The 20,738-nt window shown below is 37.1% G+C and overlaps 1 protein-coding gene across 4 annotated transcripts in view; it reads left to right on the top strand.

Moving 5' to 3' along the window:
- Positions 1-20,738, top strand: part of chchd3a (coiled-coil-helix-coiled-coil-helix domain containing 3a) — an 81,804-nt gene that overhangs the window by 13,227 nt on the left and 47,839 nt on the right. For all 4 annotated transcript variants that reach the window (XM_067391874.1, XM_067391873.1, XM_067391872.1 and 1 more), the window contains one exon: positions 11,113-11,293. In XM_067391874.1, the coding sequence (XP_067247975.1) occupies positions 11,113-11,293 (181 nt within the window). The remainder of the gene's footprint in view (positions 1-11,112; positions 11,294-20,738) is intronic.

Here is a 20,738-nt window from a genome sequence, read left to right as displayed (position 1 = left end):
ATGTTGGTCTTCAAGACATTTGTTCTTCTGTGACTTAAATGGTTAGTTCACCCAAATATGAAAATTATCCCATGATTTACTCACCCTCTTCTTTCAGATGAACACAATCTGGGATATATTTAAAAATATCCTGGCTCTTCCAAGCTTTTTGCCAGCAGCCATATCACCCTGTAGCCCAAGACTGGTTGCCCACTGAAGCTAAGCAGGGCTGAGCCTTGTTAGTACCTGGATGGGACCTCCTGGGAAAACTAGGTTGCTGCTGGAAAAGGTGTTAGCCAGGCCAGCAGGGGGTGCTCACCCTGTGGTCTATGTGGGTCCTAACGCCCCAGTATAGTGATGGGGACACTATACACTCTAAAAAATGCTGGGTTAAAAACAACCCAAGTTGGGTTGAAAAAGGACAAACCCAGCGATTGGGTTGTTTTAACCCAGCGGTTGGGCTAAATGTTTGCCCAACCTGCTGGGTAGTTTTATTTAAACTAACTATTGTTTAAAAATTGCTATATGGCTAGCTTAAAATGAACCCAAAATAGTTGGGAAATTAAAAAAAAGATGCAATTAGAGGCAACAATAATAGACAAAAGGTGAATGTTTATTAATAAGCTTTAATATTTTATTAATATACATTTAATAGTTTAATAGTTTATTAATATAAATTTATTAATAAGCAATTTAATAAATGTTTATTGTCTAATAATTATTCATTGAACATTAATAAATGTTCATTTCCAACATACTTTGGGTTAATTTTAATTAAGCAATACAGTAATTTTTAAACAATAACTGAGTTAAATAAAACTACCCAGCAGGTTGGGCAAACATTTAACCCTACCGCTGGGTTAAAACAACCCAATTGCTGGGTTTGTCCATTTTCAACCCAGCATTTTTTAGAGTGTACTGTCAAAAAAAGGCACTGTCATTTGGATGAGACTTTAAAACGAGGTCCTGACTCTCTGTGGTCATTAAAAATCCCAGGATGTCTTTCGAAGGGTAGGGGTGTAACCCCGGCATCATGGCCAAATTTGCCCATTGGCCTCTCTCCTGTAAATATGGATATTTTTCTTACAAAAACCCACAGTTTTGTTTCAGAAGGCCTTTATTAACCCCCTGAAACCGTGTGGAGTACTTTTATGATGGATGGGCTTCAAAATCAGGCCCCCATTCACTGCCATTATATAGCTTGAAAAAGCCAGGATATTTTTAAATATATCTCTGATTGTATTTGTCTGAAAGTCATATACACAATGGATGGCTTGAGGGTGAGTAAATCATTGGGTAATTTTCATTTTTTTCATTTTAAACATTAGATTTTTAAGCTGAGGTACAAACTCTTGATTAATTCAGTACAAGACAGAGAAGCTGTGCCTTAATGAGAATTTTGTCTTATCAACAGTCAAACTGTGGCTGTGCTTTGTCTGGATCCATTTGCCTCGTTTTCTGAGCACATCATGCTCACTTTTTCATATTTCTTTCTCTTTTTTGTGAAAGCAATTAATCATGCATGAAAGTGAGGGAGTGGGAGTCAGGGTGGAGTTAATTTCTTCATATACGATGATCTATTAGCTTCAACCAGTGAGGGCTTAGTCTTTCCATTTTTGTCCTGTTCTCTGTCTGCGTGTAGGTGGCTGCACCGTGACATTCATTTTGCCTTTAATATCTCTGCATCATGTACGGTCATCTTTTCCCAAACCTTTTAGTTGAACCAGCACACTTAACTCATATAAAGTGCAAGTTCCTTAACTACTCACTCCATTTTATTCATCTAAAGCTTGTGATGGATGTGCCAGCATTGAGTCTCACGTCCTTGTCAACCCCGCTGCCTCTTATACTTTTATTCTCAACAAGGCCAACACTCTGACCTGCAGAAATTGCTATTGACAGGAAGTTTATTTTCTGTTGGCTATAAAAGTAAATTTAAGGGCAGGGTGTGTTGTTTTACAGCATTGTTGTTGAGGCAACTCAGGAAAAGTGCTCCATCCTATTGCCCAGGCAACGCCATTAAGGGAAAGTAGGCGCTTTATTGACCATGATGTCATGCTTGGAAAGACAGAATCAATATTGTCCTTAATGTTGTCTTCCATTTAGCTTTCTCCAACTCCCATTTCTACTTTCATTCCTTTTTCCGTCTTCCCTAGAATGTGTTGTTTTAAAAGTGCCCTTACGAGATTGCAGGATTGAATGAATGAAATTAGCCTCTGGCTTTGGGTTTGAAGACCTTATATTGGCAATGTCCAACCTTGCCTTCAGGTGGACCATTGTTTGTATGCTTTCTTCATTGTTTTATTTCTCTCATTCCCGAGTTAGATTGGTGAACAGCTGGTTAACTAATCTGCTGTTTCGTTTTTATTTTTTGTTTTTGTTTTGCTTTGCTTTGCTTTGCTTTGCTTTGCTTTGCTTTGCTTTGCTTTGCTTTGCTTTGCTTTGATTTGCTTTGCTTTGCTTTTGCTTTTGCTTTTTGTTTTGGCTATGTTTGTTTTGTTTTTGTTTGATCTTTTGTTTTGTTTTTTGCTTTGGTGGTTTTTATTTTATTTTATGTTTTTTTTTATTATTATTATTATTTTTTTTTTTTTTATCTGTTCTTTATTTTATTTTACCCCATTTTCTGTAATGATTCTTTTTTATTTTACTTGCATCACAGGAGGGCTGTATTTCCACATTTATCATGAGCTAAATATGCATGTGACGCTCAAATGCCATTTAGAGGAACAGAATTCCGAAGATGAATCCGCTTGTAGATTTGTCAGACCTTGCCAACTTAATTTAGCAGTGACCTTTTATCTAGCTGCCTTCAGGGTGGTGGGCGGTTCATTGAAGACACATATAAGTTGTGATTATATAGAAAGTACACATTCCTTCACTTCTTTCACAGTGTTCACATGTCTTTCTGCTTTATTTCTTCACAGCTACTTAACTAGTGTGTCTGAAAGTGTGTGTCGGTCTAGAGTAGGGTCAGTAATAGCCACCATTTATCAGCACTAGCACAGTGCTGGCCTTACATGATGTGCTATTTCTGATGAAACTTACACACAAACACATACACACATCAGTATCTACTTATAGTATTCATCTAATATAGTATTTCTGATTAAAATATACCTGATGAGACAAACAATAGACAGTATCTGTTGTATATTGTTATAAGTGTGTATCATGATGTAAAATGTGTTTTGTAGTGTGGCGGCATTCGTTTTTGCGCGAGAGTGTGAATATATGCTATTAAATGTAGGAGGCAAAATAGTTTAGTGGGTGGGTTGCCTGAACAACTGCTAGATGGAGCACAATAGAGTGAAACAGAATGCTGGGGTCTCAAGATGTAGTTTCTGAAAGTCATTAAACTTTTTAAAACTATCTCTTAAGTTGTGAATGAATTCACTGCTCAGGGTGCAAGATGCTTAGAAAAACAGCGTGAGGTGTGACTCAACAGCCAAATGCATCTGTAGCAGCAAAAATATCAAAACAAAAATAAATAAATAAATAAATAAATGCTTCTAGATAAAATCTAATTGACTTTACTATTCAACTATTCGTTGCATGTTTCCATGCGTATGGATATACTGCAGAAGTTGGTCTGTGTGTGTGTGTGTTTGTGTTTCTGCTGCAGAGGCCTGTGTATGAGGTCCTTTGCGGGCCTTTCTAATGGGAGATTTGCAGCAGGCGCTGGAGCAGAACCATTCTGCAGATCAGAAGCACAGACTGGGCTTGGCTGACCTGCGCAATGCTGCATCAGCAGAAAGATCTCAACTCTCAGCCACACAGACTCACTGAGGATTACACACCGTCCTCAGGGACGCAGACAGAGAGAGGGTGCATCTTAGGGCATGAACCCATTTTCAGCACCCCTGACCTCACCTCAAACAACAGTTCTTTCTCCTTTGCTCATTATAGCTAGCTTGCTTTATTTATTTAGACAATTATTTAATTATTTATTTATTTTGCGAGACATTAATTTATTAAGTGATTTACTTATTTAGTTTGTTTGTTTGTTAATTTCATCCAGGGAGTGGAATGTTTTTTTTTTTTTTAACTCTGAAATTATTCTTAAATTTAACTTTGCTGATTTTCAATCCACTTTGTATTGTTATAGTGTCACTAGTGTATGTAAATGAACAATGTTTAGTCATTCTCCGACAGAGAATTTCAGGTTTTTGCGTCATCCAGTGAACCTTTGACAGCTACAGGGCTTTTGTGAAAACTACATATTATACTTCCATATGCTTGTATCCCTGCCAACAAACAGTTGGATTTACAGAGGGTTATTAACAGAACAGCTATTGTAAGGGTAGGTTTATCACTGAACATAGTCTCATACTTTGTCTACTCTTTAAACAGCATTATGGTAACGTGAATAATGGCAATGCCAATTGGTGAATGGCAGTTCCTTTTAGTTTTTGCACCAGATCTGTCAAAAGTCTGCCGGATGACACAAAAAACTTGAATTCCACAAAAAAATTGAAAAGTAAACATTATTCATGTACATATTCTACCAACATTGTAACAATACAATACTAAAACACTCTATTCGTGGTCATCCAGTTTGAAATGTTGGCTATGAACATGGAAGTTTTTGAAATTTTCTGTAGTGGTGTTCTCTCCATATTTACAATTCTTTGCAGCCTTTAGCCACAGCCTTCAATGCGCTGGATCCTTCTCTGGAAACCAGAAGTAACTCACTCCCACTAAACATTTACTCTGAATTCTTGCACCCAGCAAAAATACAAGTCGACACCATTATGACTAAAAGTTTGCTAAAAAAGTATTTCCTACTAAAGCAAAGCAGTATTTGACTCTGGTCAAGTGTATCCTTAGAAGACTGGTTGGAATGGCCTTGGACGGCAACATACCCAGTGCATTATGGGTGTTGCAGTTTTCCCACCTATTTGGCAAAAGGGAAGACAGCAGGCTTTTTTCCTTTTTTTTTTTTTTCCCCATCTAGTCAGGTAGCACAGATTTCAATTATTTTTGCTTGTCTGCTGTATAGGCATCCATGTTTTATTGAAAGACTTTTTTGCCAGCAGTGAATTATCCTTTTAAAGGTGTAGTCATCAGCCTAAAAATGAAAATTATCATTTTTACTTAAAGGTGCCATCGAATGGAAAATTGAATTTACCTTGGAATAGTTGTATAACAAGAGTTCAGTACATGGAAATGACATACAGTGAGTCTCAAACTCCATTGTTTCCTCCTTCTTATATAAATCTCATTTGTTTAAAAGACCTCCGAAGAACAGGCGAATCTCAACATAACACTGACTGTTACCTAACTGTCGGGTGTACGCCCCTAATATTTGCATATGCCAGCTCATGTTCAAGGCATTACACAAGGGCAGCCAGTATTAACGTCTGGATGTGCACAGCTGAATCATCAGACTAGCCCTGCGTTCCAATGTCCATACTATCCACCCTAAATAGTATGTGAGATTAAAATAAGTGTGTCCCAAAGCATAGTATGTTGAAAAGAGTATGGCAAAAGTCCCCGGATGGTCTACTATTTCCGGTAGATTTTCGAAGTGTGGATCCGTGCACACTATAGAGGCTAATATTGCCCACAACCCATTGCGCATTGGACGAGGTTTCAGTTCAGAACTACAAACACGAGTAAAAAGTGTTAAAAAACTACAAAACATGGCGGATATATGCAATCGACGCTGAGAGATTTGAGTGACTAATAATCAGTTTAACCTGATAGAAAATATATATGTAATGTTACCCGTGTTATTTTTCATCTGCAAATACCAATGTGGACTTTTATGAAGATCCGATAATGGCCATTAACTTTTAAATGCATCATTATGCATTAATATGAGGAGAGTTCTCCACATGAAAGACCCGCGACTGCAGATCAACGTGCTGCATTTCACTCCGATACGGTAGGAAATTAGCTAAATGAAATGTGGAGGAAGTAAGGTGATTGACAGGCCAGTTTACGGTGACAGGATGCGACAGAGAGAAAAGAGGCGATTGTATGACGTGTTAGTATGTCCCAAAGCTTGTCTACTCTTTTACTACACACTCAAAAGTAAGTACTTTTTGTTCACAGAAAGAGTACATACTTTTAGGGCGTAGTATAAGTAGGCGAATTGGAACGCAGCATAGGTAAGCAAGTAAGGACGATAGCGAAAAATGGCAGATGGACCAATAATAACTGACATGATCCATGATATCATGATATTTTTAGTGATATTTGTAAATTGTCTTTCTAAATGTTTCATTAGCATGTTGCTAATGTACTGTTAAATGTGGTTAAAGTTACCATCGTTTATTACTGTATTCACGGAGACAAGAGAGCGTCGCTATTTTCATTTTTAAACACTTGCAGTCTGTATAATTCATAAACACAACTTCATTCTTTATAAATCTCTCCATCAGTGTGTAATGTTAGCTTTAGCCACGGAGCACTATCACACTCATTCAGAATCAAATGTAAACATCCAAATAAATGCTATACTCACATGATCTGATGTATGCATGCAGCAATGCATGACGAACACTTTGTAAAGATCCATTTTGAGGGTTATATTAGCTGTGTGAACTTTGTTTATGCTGTTAAAGGCAAGCGTGAGCTCCGAGGGCGGGGAGCGTGAGGAATTAAAGGGGCCGCAGCCTAAATCGGTGCATAGTTAATGATGCCCCAAAATAAAATTAATTAAAAAAAAATCTATGGGGTATTTTGAGCTGAAACTTCACAGGCACATTCAGGGGACACCTTAGACTTATATTACATCTTGTAAAAAAAAAAAAAAAAACGTTCGATGGCACCTTTAATATCGTGTTTTCTTTTTTTTTCTTTTTTTTCAAACCTTAGTTTTTGAAGAATGTTTTGGCTTCTGTTTTTAAAATAATGAAACTGTAGAAGTCTGGAACTGCTGGGCTTCAAAAAGTACACACAAGCACCATAAACGTATCACAAAATCTTAACTCTAGTGAACTACAGTTAACTGTTGAAAGGTGAACTTGAGAACCAGATCAGTTCAATTTATGAACAAATCAATCCAACTGATGTGATTCTTGAAAAAGAGCCAACTCAACATTTTATTATGAATTTCAAACATGTAAAGCTATCATAATGACTTAAGACGACTTGAAATATAAATACATATGGACTACTTTTTATGGTGCTTTTTAGTTATTGTGGAGCCCTCATTCACTTGCATTATATTGAAAAGAGTAGGCAGGATATCACAGAGGAAAGAAGTCCTAACATAATTGTGAGCTTCATTTTTAGCTGAACCATCCCTTCAATATGCATATTAATAAATGCATTAGTGCGTGCATGAGGATACAGAACCACATGTTATATTCACTCATTGTCACACTGCAGCTCTCGCACCCTCACTATCATTTCACAGCTGAAATGCAGGCGTTATGTTCCCTCTCTCCAGAGGCATGCTGGGTGCCTGTGTGTTTGTTTTCATTTCATCCATGTCACTGTGTGACTTAATCACCATTTGCTTTATTTATTCCTCTCTTTTCTCCTCCAACTTCAGAATAAAGATGAGCTTTTCATATCTGTTGAAAATGATCTAACAAAAATGATAATTCCTGCACTGAATCCATCAGAGTCCGCAGCCAAAGCTCCACTACTGCCCAAGAAAAATTATGTAATTAAAGCAACAGGCACACAGCTTTGCGTATATTCATTATTTGACTATTACAGCATCAGTCTCTTAGACTTTTCCTAGGGGAACACATCCCCCCCCCCCAAGTGAGAGCTGTAAAGGAACAGCCACACGACCAGCAGCAATGGAAGTGGGGGGGGGTCTCATGAAATATTCAAACCCTACATTCTTGCACATTATTTTGCCTCATTAATAATACATGGCTCCTTTAAATGCTATCGCAGAGGGAAACATTCTATAACTTTAGTACAGGCGTGTCAGAATCCATTTTGTCTGGAATACACGTTGGTTTAAATTGCAGGAGAGAGCCAACAGATGGTGGGATAGTGAGAGATCAGCTCCGGCAGGTGCACAGAGGTGTGCGGCTTTAAAGGATGGTAAATTATAGTGGTCCCTTACGTACAAAGGCCAGTCTCAAAGCAAACAGCGTTTCTGTACAGCGCCTGAATTGAGGGATTTGCGCATGGATACCGTGTAACGTCAAATAGCGATAAAACTCTGAAGAATAGCCGAATAGTTCAGGTACTGTCTGGCTGACATTATCAAAGCATAGTTTATTTATAGCAATGGAGAGAGTGAGATAGGTTCCTGAAATATAGCTTGAATTATTTAGAAACTTTTTGGTTTGCCATTATTTGATTTTAAGGTCACTGTCTTTTTTCAATGGAAGTTGCTGGTATATTTGAAAGCTTGAAAGTGGCTTTTTCAGGGTTTTTTCAAAGGATGGTACAACTCAAACACAAACGCGTCTTCATTAGTATGTTATTCACTTCCTGTGTTGAAATATTCATCTGCTTATTTCTAAACATATAGTATTTCTATAGCATTGCCTTCTACTGTACCTGTACCTACCTGTAGTAATCATGGATTAGGAAGAAAATTGTGGTGTTATTTTGCAATGTGATTTTGTGTGTATAGGTATTGTAATTGCAGTATGCATGTTTTCTATATCTTTTTTTTTTTTTTTTTAAATGAATGTAATTGGATTTAAGTGGCCTGTGTTTTTGCCCTGCAAGCGACACCATTGTGCTCACTTGACGCTTTTGGCCTATTTTTAGTCCTGGAAGATGGCGTAAACGCACACAATACCAGAGAGGGAAGTAATGATGGATGTGTTGTGCTCATATGTGTCCAGTTCAGTAGACTGAGACTGGACATGGCTGGAGTCGCTCACACTTTTCTCAGGAGAACAAAATGCTCAATGATGTGTGTATTCACACACACAGTAACACAAGAGGATGACACCAAATATTTATTTTCCTTTTTGTCTTTATTTATTCTTGTTTGGTTGCAGGTAAAGTTGTACAGACAAAACTAGCAAGTATTAACAAAGACTATAGAATAACACAAGACGTGTCACTCGTATTGTTTTTAATGGGAGAAAGTGTAACGCGCAATATGGCGGAATAAGTCCCGCCTTCTAAATAAGAGCTAATCGCCGACTGGTAAAGTCATCGCGTCACTGCAGTGGCCGTTAGAAGCACTGGTTTCTATAGAAACAGTCAGACGCGCGCCTCCGAAATGCATTTAGATCTGCGCATGCGCATTAGTTTGATCCAGACTAAAAATACAGTTTTTTTTGTCATGATTCGAGCATTTGGAAAAAAATTATAAGACAGTTGTTGTCAGATTTCATTGGTGATTTCAAATATGAAGTTTAATCGAAAGCTTGGCAAACAGCTTTGGAGCTGCATGATGCCCAGGATGCCCGAGAGGCATTTCAAAGATGGCCGCCGAGTGAAATGACTTGTCTTAAAGGGACTTAATTATAAATCATAGTTTTCTGTTGGCCTTTGGCATATTCCATGAATATAGTACTATTTGGGTCCCCTGAACCTTACAACCTGTCTGTGTGATGAGTAAATATTAAAATTTTCTGGAATTTTTTTATTTTTTATAACTGGCTGAGAAAAATTACACGGCTTATACGAAATTAATAGAACATATACCTGTATAATATTTAGTTTAATCTCTTGACCATCAACATTTTCACCACTGACATCAATGACAAATAATTTAAAAAAAAATGCTTAATTTGTTTAATAGTTTCAGGTAATTTTTGGTGGAAGTTCTTCTATTTTTGTTGTTGTTGAAGACTAACCCATTGTGTTCCCTCAGTTTCTTGGTTCCTTCGTATTTCTCAAATTGTTGTGGAATTTTGAGCACATCTTTGGAAATCTCACATGCTTGTTTGTGTTTGTTTCAGTTACATTATAATTATACACTCCCTTATTGCTCTTTTCGGCTTCTTCAATTTCTTTTTCTTTTTTTACATGGCTGCTCTTTGATTGAAAACACAGCATCGCAGATTACAGTTTGTATCTTGCCTGAGTTTACTTTACAAATCAAACCTCCTGCTTGATGGTGCAGCTGAGGTTGCTAGGCAACTGTGAGAACCGGATGACAGCTCATAAAGTCTCTCAACATTCCAGCTCAAAATTCCAAATAGCTCTGCAGGATTATCTCAAAAACATCAAAGATTCATTACCGCCACACACCTATTAAACAACTTCAAATGAGGCAACATATTCAAAATCTCACTTGATTTATGAGCGCTTTTCCTCCTTGAGGCTTGTACTTGTACTTTTTTGTACTTCTTAAATCATCCCAAGCTGTGAATAAAAGCATTTTCTATGTGCAGAACTTTCTTAATCGTATTACTGAGATGTTTAAGAACTTGATAGTAATGGTTTTTCACTTAAAAAGTTTCATCTACAGAAATTAATCACACCAATGTGCAATGTCAACTCACTAATTTATTTAAAAAGTTAAATATTAATATGAATATTAACTAATTAAAGTGAAACAATGCCATACAGCCTTCAGTTTTTTTTCTTAATTCAATTACTGGCATAGTCTTCAGTGCATGATTATTAGATATAAAGCATTAATAGTGATTCAGTGCTGTCTGCGTTTGACTGAGATGCAGGCCTGTAATTAAAATTAGCTGTACGGTTTTTCTTTTTCAGGGCTAATGTTGTTCATTTTTGGTTGTAGAAGGCTTATTAAAGCTCTTAAAATGATCCAGCCAAGAACATTGAGTGCTTTTCCTGTTTTTGTTGTCTGTATTGTTGTTTAATTTATTATCAGCAACAAAATGACAGTGGCAGATCTATTAGGCTGCATTTACACTACAAGCTTAATGATCCAATATTTGTACTATTTTTTTGTTTGTTTGTTTGTTTTGTCCTGCCTCTTAAGGCATAATCAACTGGTTTTGAATTAGTACCTCATCACGATGGACATTTTGATAAAGAAGTGCATTCAATCATCATTCAAAAGCAGCCAACTGTTTGGTTTCAGGAAAATTAACTTCGGAATCAATCAACTAACCACCCTATGAACCAGCTGGCCAAAAAAACAAACAAACAGTCAAACTCTTTTGACTTTGTATTGAAGTACCAGTATTTTTGATATCTTCTGGTCTACAACACTGCAATACTGCATACTAGGAATGTGTCTGATGTTTTCTGTATTCTGTGCTGCTTTACGTTTAGGCTGGAAAAGGAAAGGTCCCAGGCTCATGCACAGGCCCAGGCAGAAGCTCAAGCCCTGGTAAAGGATGAGGTGAGCAGGATCCTTGCATTAGAGAAAGCCAATGCAGAGGAGAGCATCCAGAAGGCCATACTGAGAGAAAGAGTCTCTGCTGAGGATGAAAGACTACAAGCTCAGATATATGTAAGTAAATTGCCAAACACAAAGCTGCATGACTCTATGTTCTAAACTGCTAAGCACTTAGGCTTTGCTCACCCTACACATAAATCTGATTTCTAAAACTTTAGGAGTGAAGTGATGAAATCTGATCTGTTTGTTCAAACAGTGTAGTCAGTATTCGGTCCATCTACGTTGGTTGCTTTAGGGATGATTTAAGTGCCAAGAGACATAAGTCATTGTGGAAAGACGGACAGCATAAGCGTCAGAGGCATAATTTAAACATTCATCCATATGCAATGTCTGACACTACTCACTCTTTTACCATTCATTGCACAGTGACTGCCACATATAGATGAGTGAAATCATAGCTGTGTGACTAATACAAATTACTACGCATATGACATTATAATCACATAACATTGTGTCCTGCATGTAAAAAATGTATTTGGAAACTCTGACTGGATTCTGTTTACATTTATGCATTTGGAAGATACTTTTATTTACACTTTTATTTATACTTTTATAGCACGATGCTCTACTATTTGAGTTAAAGGAAGAAAATTTCATACTGTATTTTTATTTATTTTATTTGCCGTTCAGTCTACAAACAACTAAACAGATTTGAGTCAGCTATGCCAAAAACAATCACATTTTTGCTGCCTGTCTGAACAAAGCCTTAGAGTAATTCGCCTTTCAGGATAGACCTCTGCTCTTTAAATAATGTTGCCTCACAGGAAGTCATTTAATGTAAATTTAGCTTGGAACTGATTCTCACCCTGGCACTGAGAGCAATGTGTTTTTCAGCATTGCTTTATTTAACACTGCATTAAAATATAGCAACCTCTAAAAAGTCATTCTTCTCAGAGTTATCCAAACAGGTACAGTACAAACATCATTTCAAAACAGTATTGACAATAAGATTAAGAAATCATTAAGTGATGAGAATTTTGTTCACGTTTTCCAATAAATGTATGCAGTCGCAACGTCAGTGGTTCTAAACCTTTTTGACTCCCAATCTCAAATACAACATTTCTGGTATTTCCATTGTAATGATAAATCAAGTTATTTATTTATTTAGAGAAAGTAGAAGTGGCAATATATAAAATTTTTTATAAATTATAAAAAATCATTTAATTCCAGAAGTTCGTGTTTGGACCTTATTCCACTTATCGATCTCATTCACATCCATCAAAACGTCATCAAACTCTCTCACACACAAAATTACTACATAGAGATAACAAAGAGTCATATAGGCATATAGAAAAGTGCAGGAATGCCTTTATTGATAAACTTTACATCTTCTTTCCATTCTTTGCTAATCCAAAAGGAATACTAGTATACACACATTCCGGTGTAAGGTAATTTTATTTGCAGGCAGCTAAATTGCCCTTGTAAACACATTGTAAGACGAGGGGCCCCTCCATTGGTTTTGACAGGGCACAGATTATTTGAGCATGAAGTAAAAAAAAAAAAAAAAAGTGGTTCCCTGGAGAACTGGAGCTGTTTACAAACGTATGGTATTGATTACATAGCTCATTTCACACAGTCATCTCTGTAATAGAAAAATGAATCATTTTTAGGATGAGGGTGAGATGTGCTGTAATTCACGGCTGCAAGGAAGGTGTGTATGTGTGTGTGACTGAGAGAGAGAATTGGGAAAGCGTCATTGGGAACAATGGGTAAATCTAAACAATGTAAGGAGGAGGAGGAGGCGGCTCGGCATTTTGTGTGTAGGAATGTTTGCCCATGATTTGTTGGCGCTGGTCTCATTTCAGCATTCGCTCTTTGAAAGCCTGATCATAGCAGTAGGACACTCTTTCATATTTTAACTGACTTTAGACCATAGAAATACATAGATTCCTCATTAGCTGCTGTTTCTATGGGCCATTATATATAAGCCGTCCACCATATTGGAATCATCAAAGCTGGTCCATGAACATTCGAAAGAAAGTGGACAGAATATCTGCAACTGTAGTTAGACACGTGAATATCTATATCTGCAATAGACTTCAGTAGATGATTTTGCTAAACTAACACAATACAACAAGGTGAAGGCTTCAGCTAACAGTTACCATAGTAAAAGTAAAAACATTAAAAAGCACCATAGTAAAAACCTGTAATATTAAATTAATACATACTGTATAAAAACACAAACCACACATTTTCTTGTCTATAAAAAGGTTATCCTATTTCTTTGAGAATTAAAACCTTGGTGGTTTCACAACCAGAAGGTGTGCAATGTTGTGGCATCATTGATTTTTACTGCGAGTGACGACACGCTGACCTTTCCAAGATGGCGGGTGCGCCAACGTGTCTGCAGCGGTCGAATGTGCCATCTATGTATACATATCTATGCTTTAGGTCAGCTCTAGGTTTTAAACAGACCAGCTATAGCTGAAACAAACACAAATATGGATCCTAACAGCCCAAAGAAACAATCCATTCTAATTCAATCCCTACCCATTGCAATACAGTATAGTATAATACACACAAAGCTGGCAGCAGTTGTGAGTGAGACTATTAATGAAGCATGCTTGAGTAACAAATAGCTGGTTTATGAGTATAACTCAATATTATGGGTTTTATCAAGAGTCAGACTGTCAGATATTGAAGCTCTTTCTGCTGTGTTCTTCAGCTCATTATGGGGGCTGCTATTGGAGGTAGTTTTGTTTGATACATTTCAACTAGATGTCCACAAGCAGAATTGTATATTCTGTTTTGTTTTCCGGGTTACGTCTGTGAAATAGTAATGCACTTTTTATACTTTGGTTGGCCAGAAAAGTCTATATATTCCACAATTTTTTAGGGAAGGACAGCACATCAGCATCCATCCATCCATCCATCCATCCATCCATCCATCCATCCATCCATCCATCCATCCATCCATCCATCCATCCATCCATCCATCCATCCATCCATCCATCCATCCATCCATCCATCCATCCATCCATCCATCCATCCATCCATCCATCCATCCATCCATCCATCCATCCATCCATCCATCCATCACTGTACTTTTAAAATGTTGCTTAAGATTTGCCTAAATTCAAGTTTTGCATTTCAAACTATTTTTTTGTTTAATTACATAATGAATTCATTTTACTGTATTTATTTATTTTATTTTACACACAATATTATGTAATTATATTATTGGCTTTTCATTGGTTATTGCATGCAAATAATCAGCTTATTGGTATGAGCTAGCTGCTGCTCGCTGAGACTGCTACTATTTGAATACATTTTTTCCACACTCATTTATTATTGTAATATAATTCAGGCAACATAACTAGACAACATAAAAAAGACAGCATTTTATATCATTCAGGCAATCTTTTCATGTCAAAGTGGGTGTTTCTTGGCCAGAATAAGCTGCATTGTGGATCATTGTAGACGTTCAGGCAGAGGTCTGTCTATGCAAGACTTCTTAGGACATGTAAAATTGATGTCATTTTAATTTGGCACATGCTTATGCTTACAACATTTCAGGTCAGTACTTAATCGATCGTATCCTGTGATGCTTTAATTATTGTATGCAATTGTTCTTGCGTGTTTTGCAGTTTTCATCATTCTGCAAGCATTCAGGAAATGTAGGTATAAATAAATAATATGGATCAATGAGGAAAACTAGACACGTCTTGAGATATGACTTTTCCTTTCAGTACAAAATGAACACACTCACAGAGATAAATTAGTTGGACAGGTTCTTGTCTTTTTCTCTTAACGGAAAATTTTCACTCACGGACATCATCACACACACTTCATCCCTCTCGATTTTGAGTTCTTTTTTGAGCAGAGCTTTTTTAATAGAATTTGAAGGGTTATCACCAGATTCATGCCGCTTTTTCTCATGTAATCATCCGTTCTGACAGTGCTATCATAAAACTCTTTTCTTTTTATATCTTTTTTTTTTCTCCTTGAAATGATTTTTTCCTTGTGAAAGGCTGGAGACTAACCTGCCTCATTCTCATTGTAATCTCCCTGTTTCTAGGGACCTTCACACTTGTTTTTCCAATCCAACAATTCTTTATTTATTTATTTTTTTACGTTATGGCTAGATGTCTTTTAGCTTAGCAGCATGTGTGTAGGTCAGTCATTTTTGCATGGATTAAACAATTGATTTACACATCACCATGGTGACAATTGACCATTTAATAAACATAGCACACATACAAGATATAGTGAGTTAATCAATACATTATTCTTTTATCACAAAGTAATGTTCAACCTGTTAGTAATTGCAAATTTAGTTTAAATTGCCTCCAAAACATCAATAAGTGTTTGAAAGTCCTTGCTGGGGTAGTACATGGTTCTGCTGCTCTCAGCACCCTTTGAATAGATGGACCTTTCAAAGATGATTTGTTAAGTCCTTTGTCCTAGCAGGCTAGCTCCTTCCTCTGACTGCGATTCTGCCTGACTGCAAGGCGTTCAATCATTAAACATCAATCAGGCTTTTGAAATGCATTCTTACTGTGAGTAAGAGCCGCAGTGCCACACTTCAGGGTTTCTGCAGTTTGCTTTGTAAATGCATTAGCCAGGCGGTGTACACGCTTTCTCATGGGACGTTTACACGGGCCAGTGGGTTCTTACGGTATTAGTCGTATTCTCAACGTTCGAGCGGTCTAAGCAGAGGCAGGTCATATGGACAGCAGGATCTCCTGGAATTTGTCTTTAGAACTCTTGTGGGGCCTAAAGAGTCTTGCTGGTTTACTATTGGATGCTGATAGTAACTTATATTTAGTGGTTAAAGAAAAAAAATCATTTGTTGGTATTCAATATGTTTCTTATGTTCACCAAGGCTGCATTCATTTGATCAAGATGCAGTAAAAACAGTAATATTGTGAAATATTATTACTATTTCAATTCACTGTTTTCTGTTTTAATATGTTTTAAAATGTATTTTTTCCTGTAATGGCACAGCTGTCAAGTCATTACTTCAGTCTTCAGTGTCACATGATCCTTCAGAAATCATTCTAATGTGCTGATTTGCTGCTTAAAAAACATTTCTAATTATTATCATCAGTGTTGAAAGCAGTTGTGCTTCTCAATATTTTTGTGGAAGCCGTGATTCTTTTTTCTTTTTTTTTTTGGGGATTCTTTGAATAGAAAGTTCAAAAGAACAACATTTATTTGAAACATAAACTTTTTTATGACATAATAAGTGTCTTTACTGTCACTTTTGATCAAATGAATGTGTTCTTGTTGAATAAAAGTATTTCATTACTTAACCAAATTCAGTGCAGGGACTTCATTTTTGAGTGTAGATGCAAATGAATCATTGTGTCAGAGTTTTGATTCAGTTGACCTAAACTTACAGTTTAATGTTAAAAGTTTTCAAGCTTTTAAAACATTTGTCTTGACACTTTCATATTCATAAGTTACTATAGGATGGGATTTCTTAATGCTTAATGACACAGTCTCAAACTTAAAGGGATAGTTCACCCAAAAATGAAAATTCGGTCATCGTTTACTCACCCTCAAGTTGTTCCAAACCTGTATGAATTCCTTTCTTCTGCTGAACACAAAAGAAGATATTTTAAAGGATGTCAGTAATCAAACAGTTGACAGGACCCATTGCCTTCCATAACATGTAAATAATATTATCTCACAGTAGAATTGTTGCAGTTATATTGTGAATATTTATGCATGTACAGCATTACAAATCGATTTTGGCAACCAAATGAAAACCACATTTCCACCTCTTGCTTCTCGAAGACGACTGGAGCCTAATGCCTGAGAAACACAGCTTTTATTTCAAAGGTTGTGAACTATTAAGCTGACCAGTGCTGCTCTATGGGCATTTTATTTTTCCTCTCCTCGTTCAAGGGGCTATCGATCCCTCTCTCATCAGAATTCACATCATGCTCTGGTCTTCAGACACTGTTTGTCACGTACAATAGCACCGTTGAGTGCTGGTGCCGGCTGCATTCAGTCTTCGCATGCCCAAATTAGCCTCTCCAATTATCTCACCCAAGCCAAGAGCTCTGAGGTCGCTGTTCCGATGGCTGTCTTTCTTCTCGAACAGAGCGCTGACTCCACCTGGAACCATAAATCATTTTCTTCAAAGCCCACCAGCTTAGTAACAAAGCTCTGTTTTCTTCAGCCGAAAGACCCTGAGTTTTGCTAGATTTCTAAAAAGCACTTGCAATGTTCTTGTTTTGCTGTTCTGGATGTCAGCTTGTTTGGTGGACACAAGACATTTGTAATCGCTTGCATTTCCTCCGCTATAAATTTAAACTATAGTGTCACTTTCCCAATAGACCTGTTGAGTATTTCGAAATTGCTCATTTTAGATGTATTGCAACGACATTTTGTGATTTCTGCACTGTGGCGAGAAGTTCTCGTGTATCTCTTCAACCATACATGCTGTCAGCAATTCTACACATTAATAAACTCGTCAAGTTCTGGTAGTGTTTGGGTTTCGGTGATTCTGGCCCTCTAGCGATCTTTCAGGACAGCCAATCAATCACAACGCATATCATTTCATTCAGACACTGGCAAACCCTGGGGCGAACATTTCAATCAAACGCAGAGTCATCAATCTCCAACCCAGTGACCGATGCAACTTATTCGATGGCTGGTGACGTGATTTGTTGAGACAAAAGATCAGACAGTCTTGCAAAAGCTCCTGAAATGTGTGCCTGACATTTTCTCACTCGGCAAATCACCAGGGATTGTTGTTTTTGCAGTCACCCGAAAGTGTTTAGAAATTATCTGACTGTGTAAAGCTCTTGCAAACATTTTGTGCCAAAATATTCAGTATCACTTATTTAACACTCAACTAACACTAACGCCATAGTAAAAACTAATTGTCTTTCTTTAAAAGAAAACGAACACAAAATAAAACAGTTAAAATTTGTTATTGTGGTAATTGATAAATGTGCACTTAGTACTTTTTTTCTTTATATTTTCAATATGGCAGTCATCTTGAACTTCATCTTAACATACTGATTATTATTAATTTTTTGACTACTTTTTTTGACTGAAGTCATCATTTCATGAGAATGTACATGATTTTAATTTTTTTAATAAAACAGTATTACTTTAATTTTAGTTGACAGTTTGAACTATGGCTGAACTCCCAAACCCCCCCCCCCCCCCTCTGTGATCTCAAATTGAGTTTTCTGCTTCCACAATCAGCTCTACCTATTAGAGTCTGCAGATGTTTTTATTTGATGGTTGGATAGGCTGCAGACACCACTTCAGTTAAGCTTGTATTTCAAGAGCACAAATGCCCCCTTTCCCCAACCTCTCTCTCTCTCTTCTTTTCTACGGCCTTCAAATAGTGCCAGCCATAGCAAGCGCCCCCCTTGCAAATCTGCGTGCTTCAAACGCTGTTACATTTCAGATACAGCTGACTGGCCCTGACTGATAATACACCGCAATTTAATTTCCCAGGTATTAAAGAGGACTTGCTGGTTTTTGAATTGGATGTACTTGTTGGTGGTATTTGGGGAGGACAGAAAAAAAAGAGTTTTTTCCCATCTTTACCTTGCACAAGAGGTCTGAGAAATGAGTTTTCTTCATGTTTTTAGTCTTAAGTGAGATAAAAAGGATGTTTTGTGTTTGTCCTGCAGTATGAATGGAAATGTGTTAGTATTTATAGTTGGTGTTTCTCATGCAAATGTGCTGATAAGTTTGTGTACCTTTTGGAAAAATCCGTAAGATTTTCAGCATTTTAATAGATAACATATGTTTACATATATATCCTACAAGACAAAATAATACCTCAGTTTACACCATCCTGTTCAAAAGTTTACATAACCTTGGTTCGTAATCTTGTTTTGCCTCCTCGAGCATCAGTGACTGTTTGCAGCCTTTTTGTAATGGTGTAGGAGTTCTCCTGAGTTGATCTCAACATCATATAACTACTGTAGGGATGATTAAAAATTTGAAAAGCATGCTGCAAAACCGAAGAACTTGGTGGACCTGTAGGATTTTTGTTTATGGTATCTAAAATGGTGGGCAGTTTGGCTGCTCTGGAGAAACTATAGAATCAAAAATGTCTACAAACAGTCTCTGATTCTTGGAAACCTATTAGGAATTAAGGGTATGTAAGGTTGAGAACAGGATAATTTGTTTGAATTAAAATTATGAAGAAAGAATGTAAATTAAAGTTATTTTGAGTAACGTTGAATTTTCTTTTTAATATTGGCAGTGCTACTGTATTTATATATTTTCTAGCATTATTTTGAGTTTTTCATGTAAATCTCATGTAAAGCATGTAACTTGTAACGCATTACCCCCAACATTTTATATCAAATAGCTTTATTGTGGCAGTACATGTGAACTAGGATCGACTGTATGTACCAACTATGGATGCTATTTGTAAATGCATGTGTTTTAGATTTATTGTAATCTAAGACTAACCATATATGTTGATCATGTGAATATGTGGGTGTGTGGATGGCTAGTTTCATTTTCAGTAAATTAGGTGCGTAACGTACAATCCCGCTTCTTGTGTGTACTTTTCGGTGTCTGTTTTCTCTCGTCTCCTTCTCGGCTTGGGCTCCCTGCTGATTCCCCCTTGTTCACTGAGTTCTGTAGCCTTTGCTGCCCACCTGCAGTGCCAGTGTTCTGAAACTAGCCCTAATTGGCTGGGTCTCTGGTTGGCACCGGTGCCCGGCGCTCACCCCGGCAGCTAATTGGCTCAGCCGGCCGCCCGTTTCCACGAGCTTCGGGCAGGGTTGGATTGATGGATGGCAGCAGGTGTCAGGAAAGCTGCTTTCTGACAGAGCAGCTTGTGAAGTCAATTTACAGCCCAAAAGGCAACGGGAGGGTTTCTGCATGTAGCCGTGCCTCTAGAGAGAGAAGGTATTTGAAAACACTGCTATTTTTAGACCTCATTTTAAATCTTGAAACTGACTTCCCCAGTTATATAAAATGAAAAAAAAAAATCACTTTCTTGGCAAAGGTGGTAGAGCTCCAGACAGACTGAAATAAGTGGGATATAGCTGTTTCTGGGCTTTCGTTATCCGGAGCCCTAATCCTTGATTATCACACTTCATTACGAGCGTAGATTTGCAATTAAAGTTCGCCGGAAGCATTGTGATCGGTACAATTATGTATTTTGACTTGGTACTGAGGTGAAGGACACTAAATTAAAGGGAAAAAAAAGTGAAACATTGACATAAAAATGAAGAATAAAGTATCTGTAGTAGTCGGTTTATTGCAGAGATTGCTGAAATACTTGATTCTGATTGGTCAGTTTTACAATCCTGTGCATAAATATTTTGTATAATGACCACAAGACTTTTTTTTGATCGTTTTTACTGTTCTTGTTTTTCTGCTCTGCAGTCTCTTTTTCTCGCATAAAATAATTTAACTCAAATCAATATTTCAAGTCCATTCATTAATTAATTTAATTGGTAAGTAGACATTTAATAAGTAGGATAATGTACACTCAGACGGTCATTATAGCAAAATAAACCCTTTCAGGGTGATTTAAGACCCCTGCTCCCCCATCTGGGTT

The sequence above is a fragment of the Chanodichthys erythropterus genome, chromosome 8 (genome assembly GCF_024489055.1).
Source record: "Chanodichthys erythropterus isolate Z2021 chromosome 8, ASM2448905v1, whole genome shotgun sequence".
NCBI classification, from domain to species: domain Eukaryota; kingdom Metazoa; phylum Chordata; class Actinopteri; order Cypriniformes; family Xenocyprididae; genus Chanodichthys; species Chanodichthys erythropterus.
The sequence above is the reverse complement of the archived record's forward strand: the minus strand, read 5'-3'. Positions and strand labels throughout refer to the sequence as shown.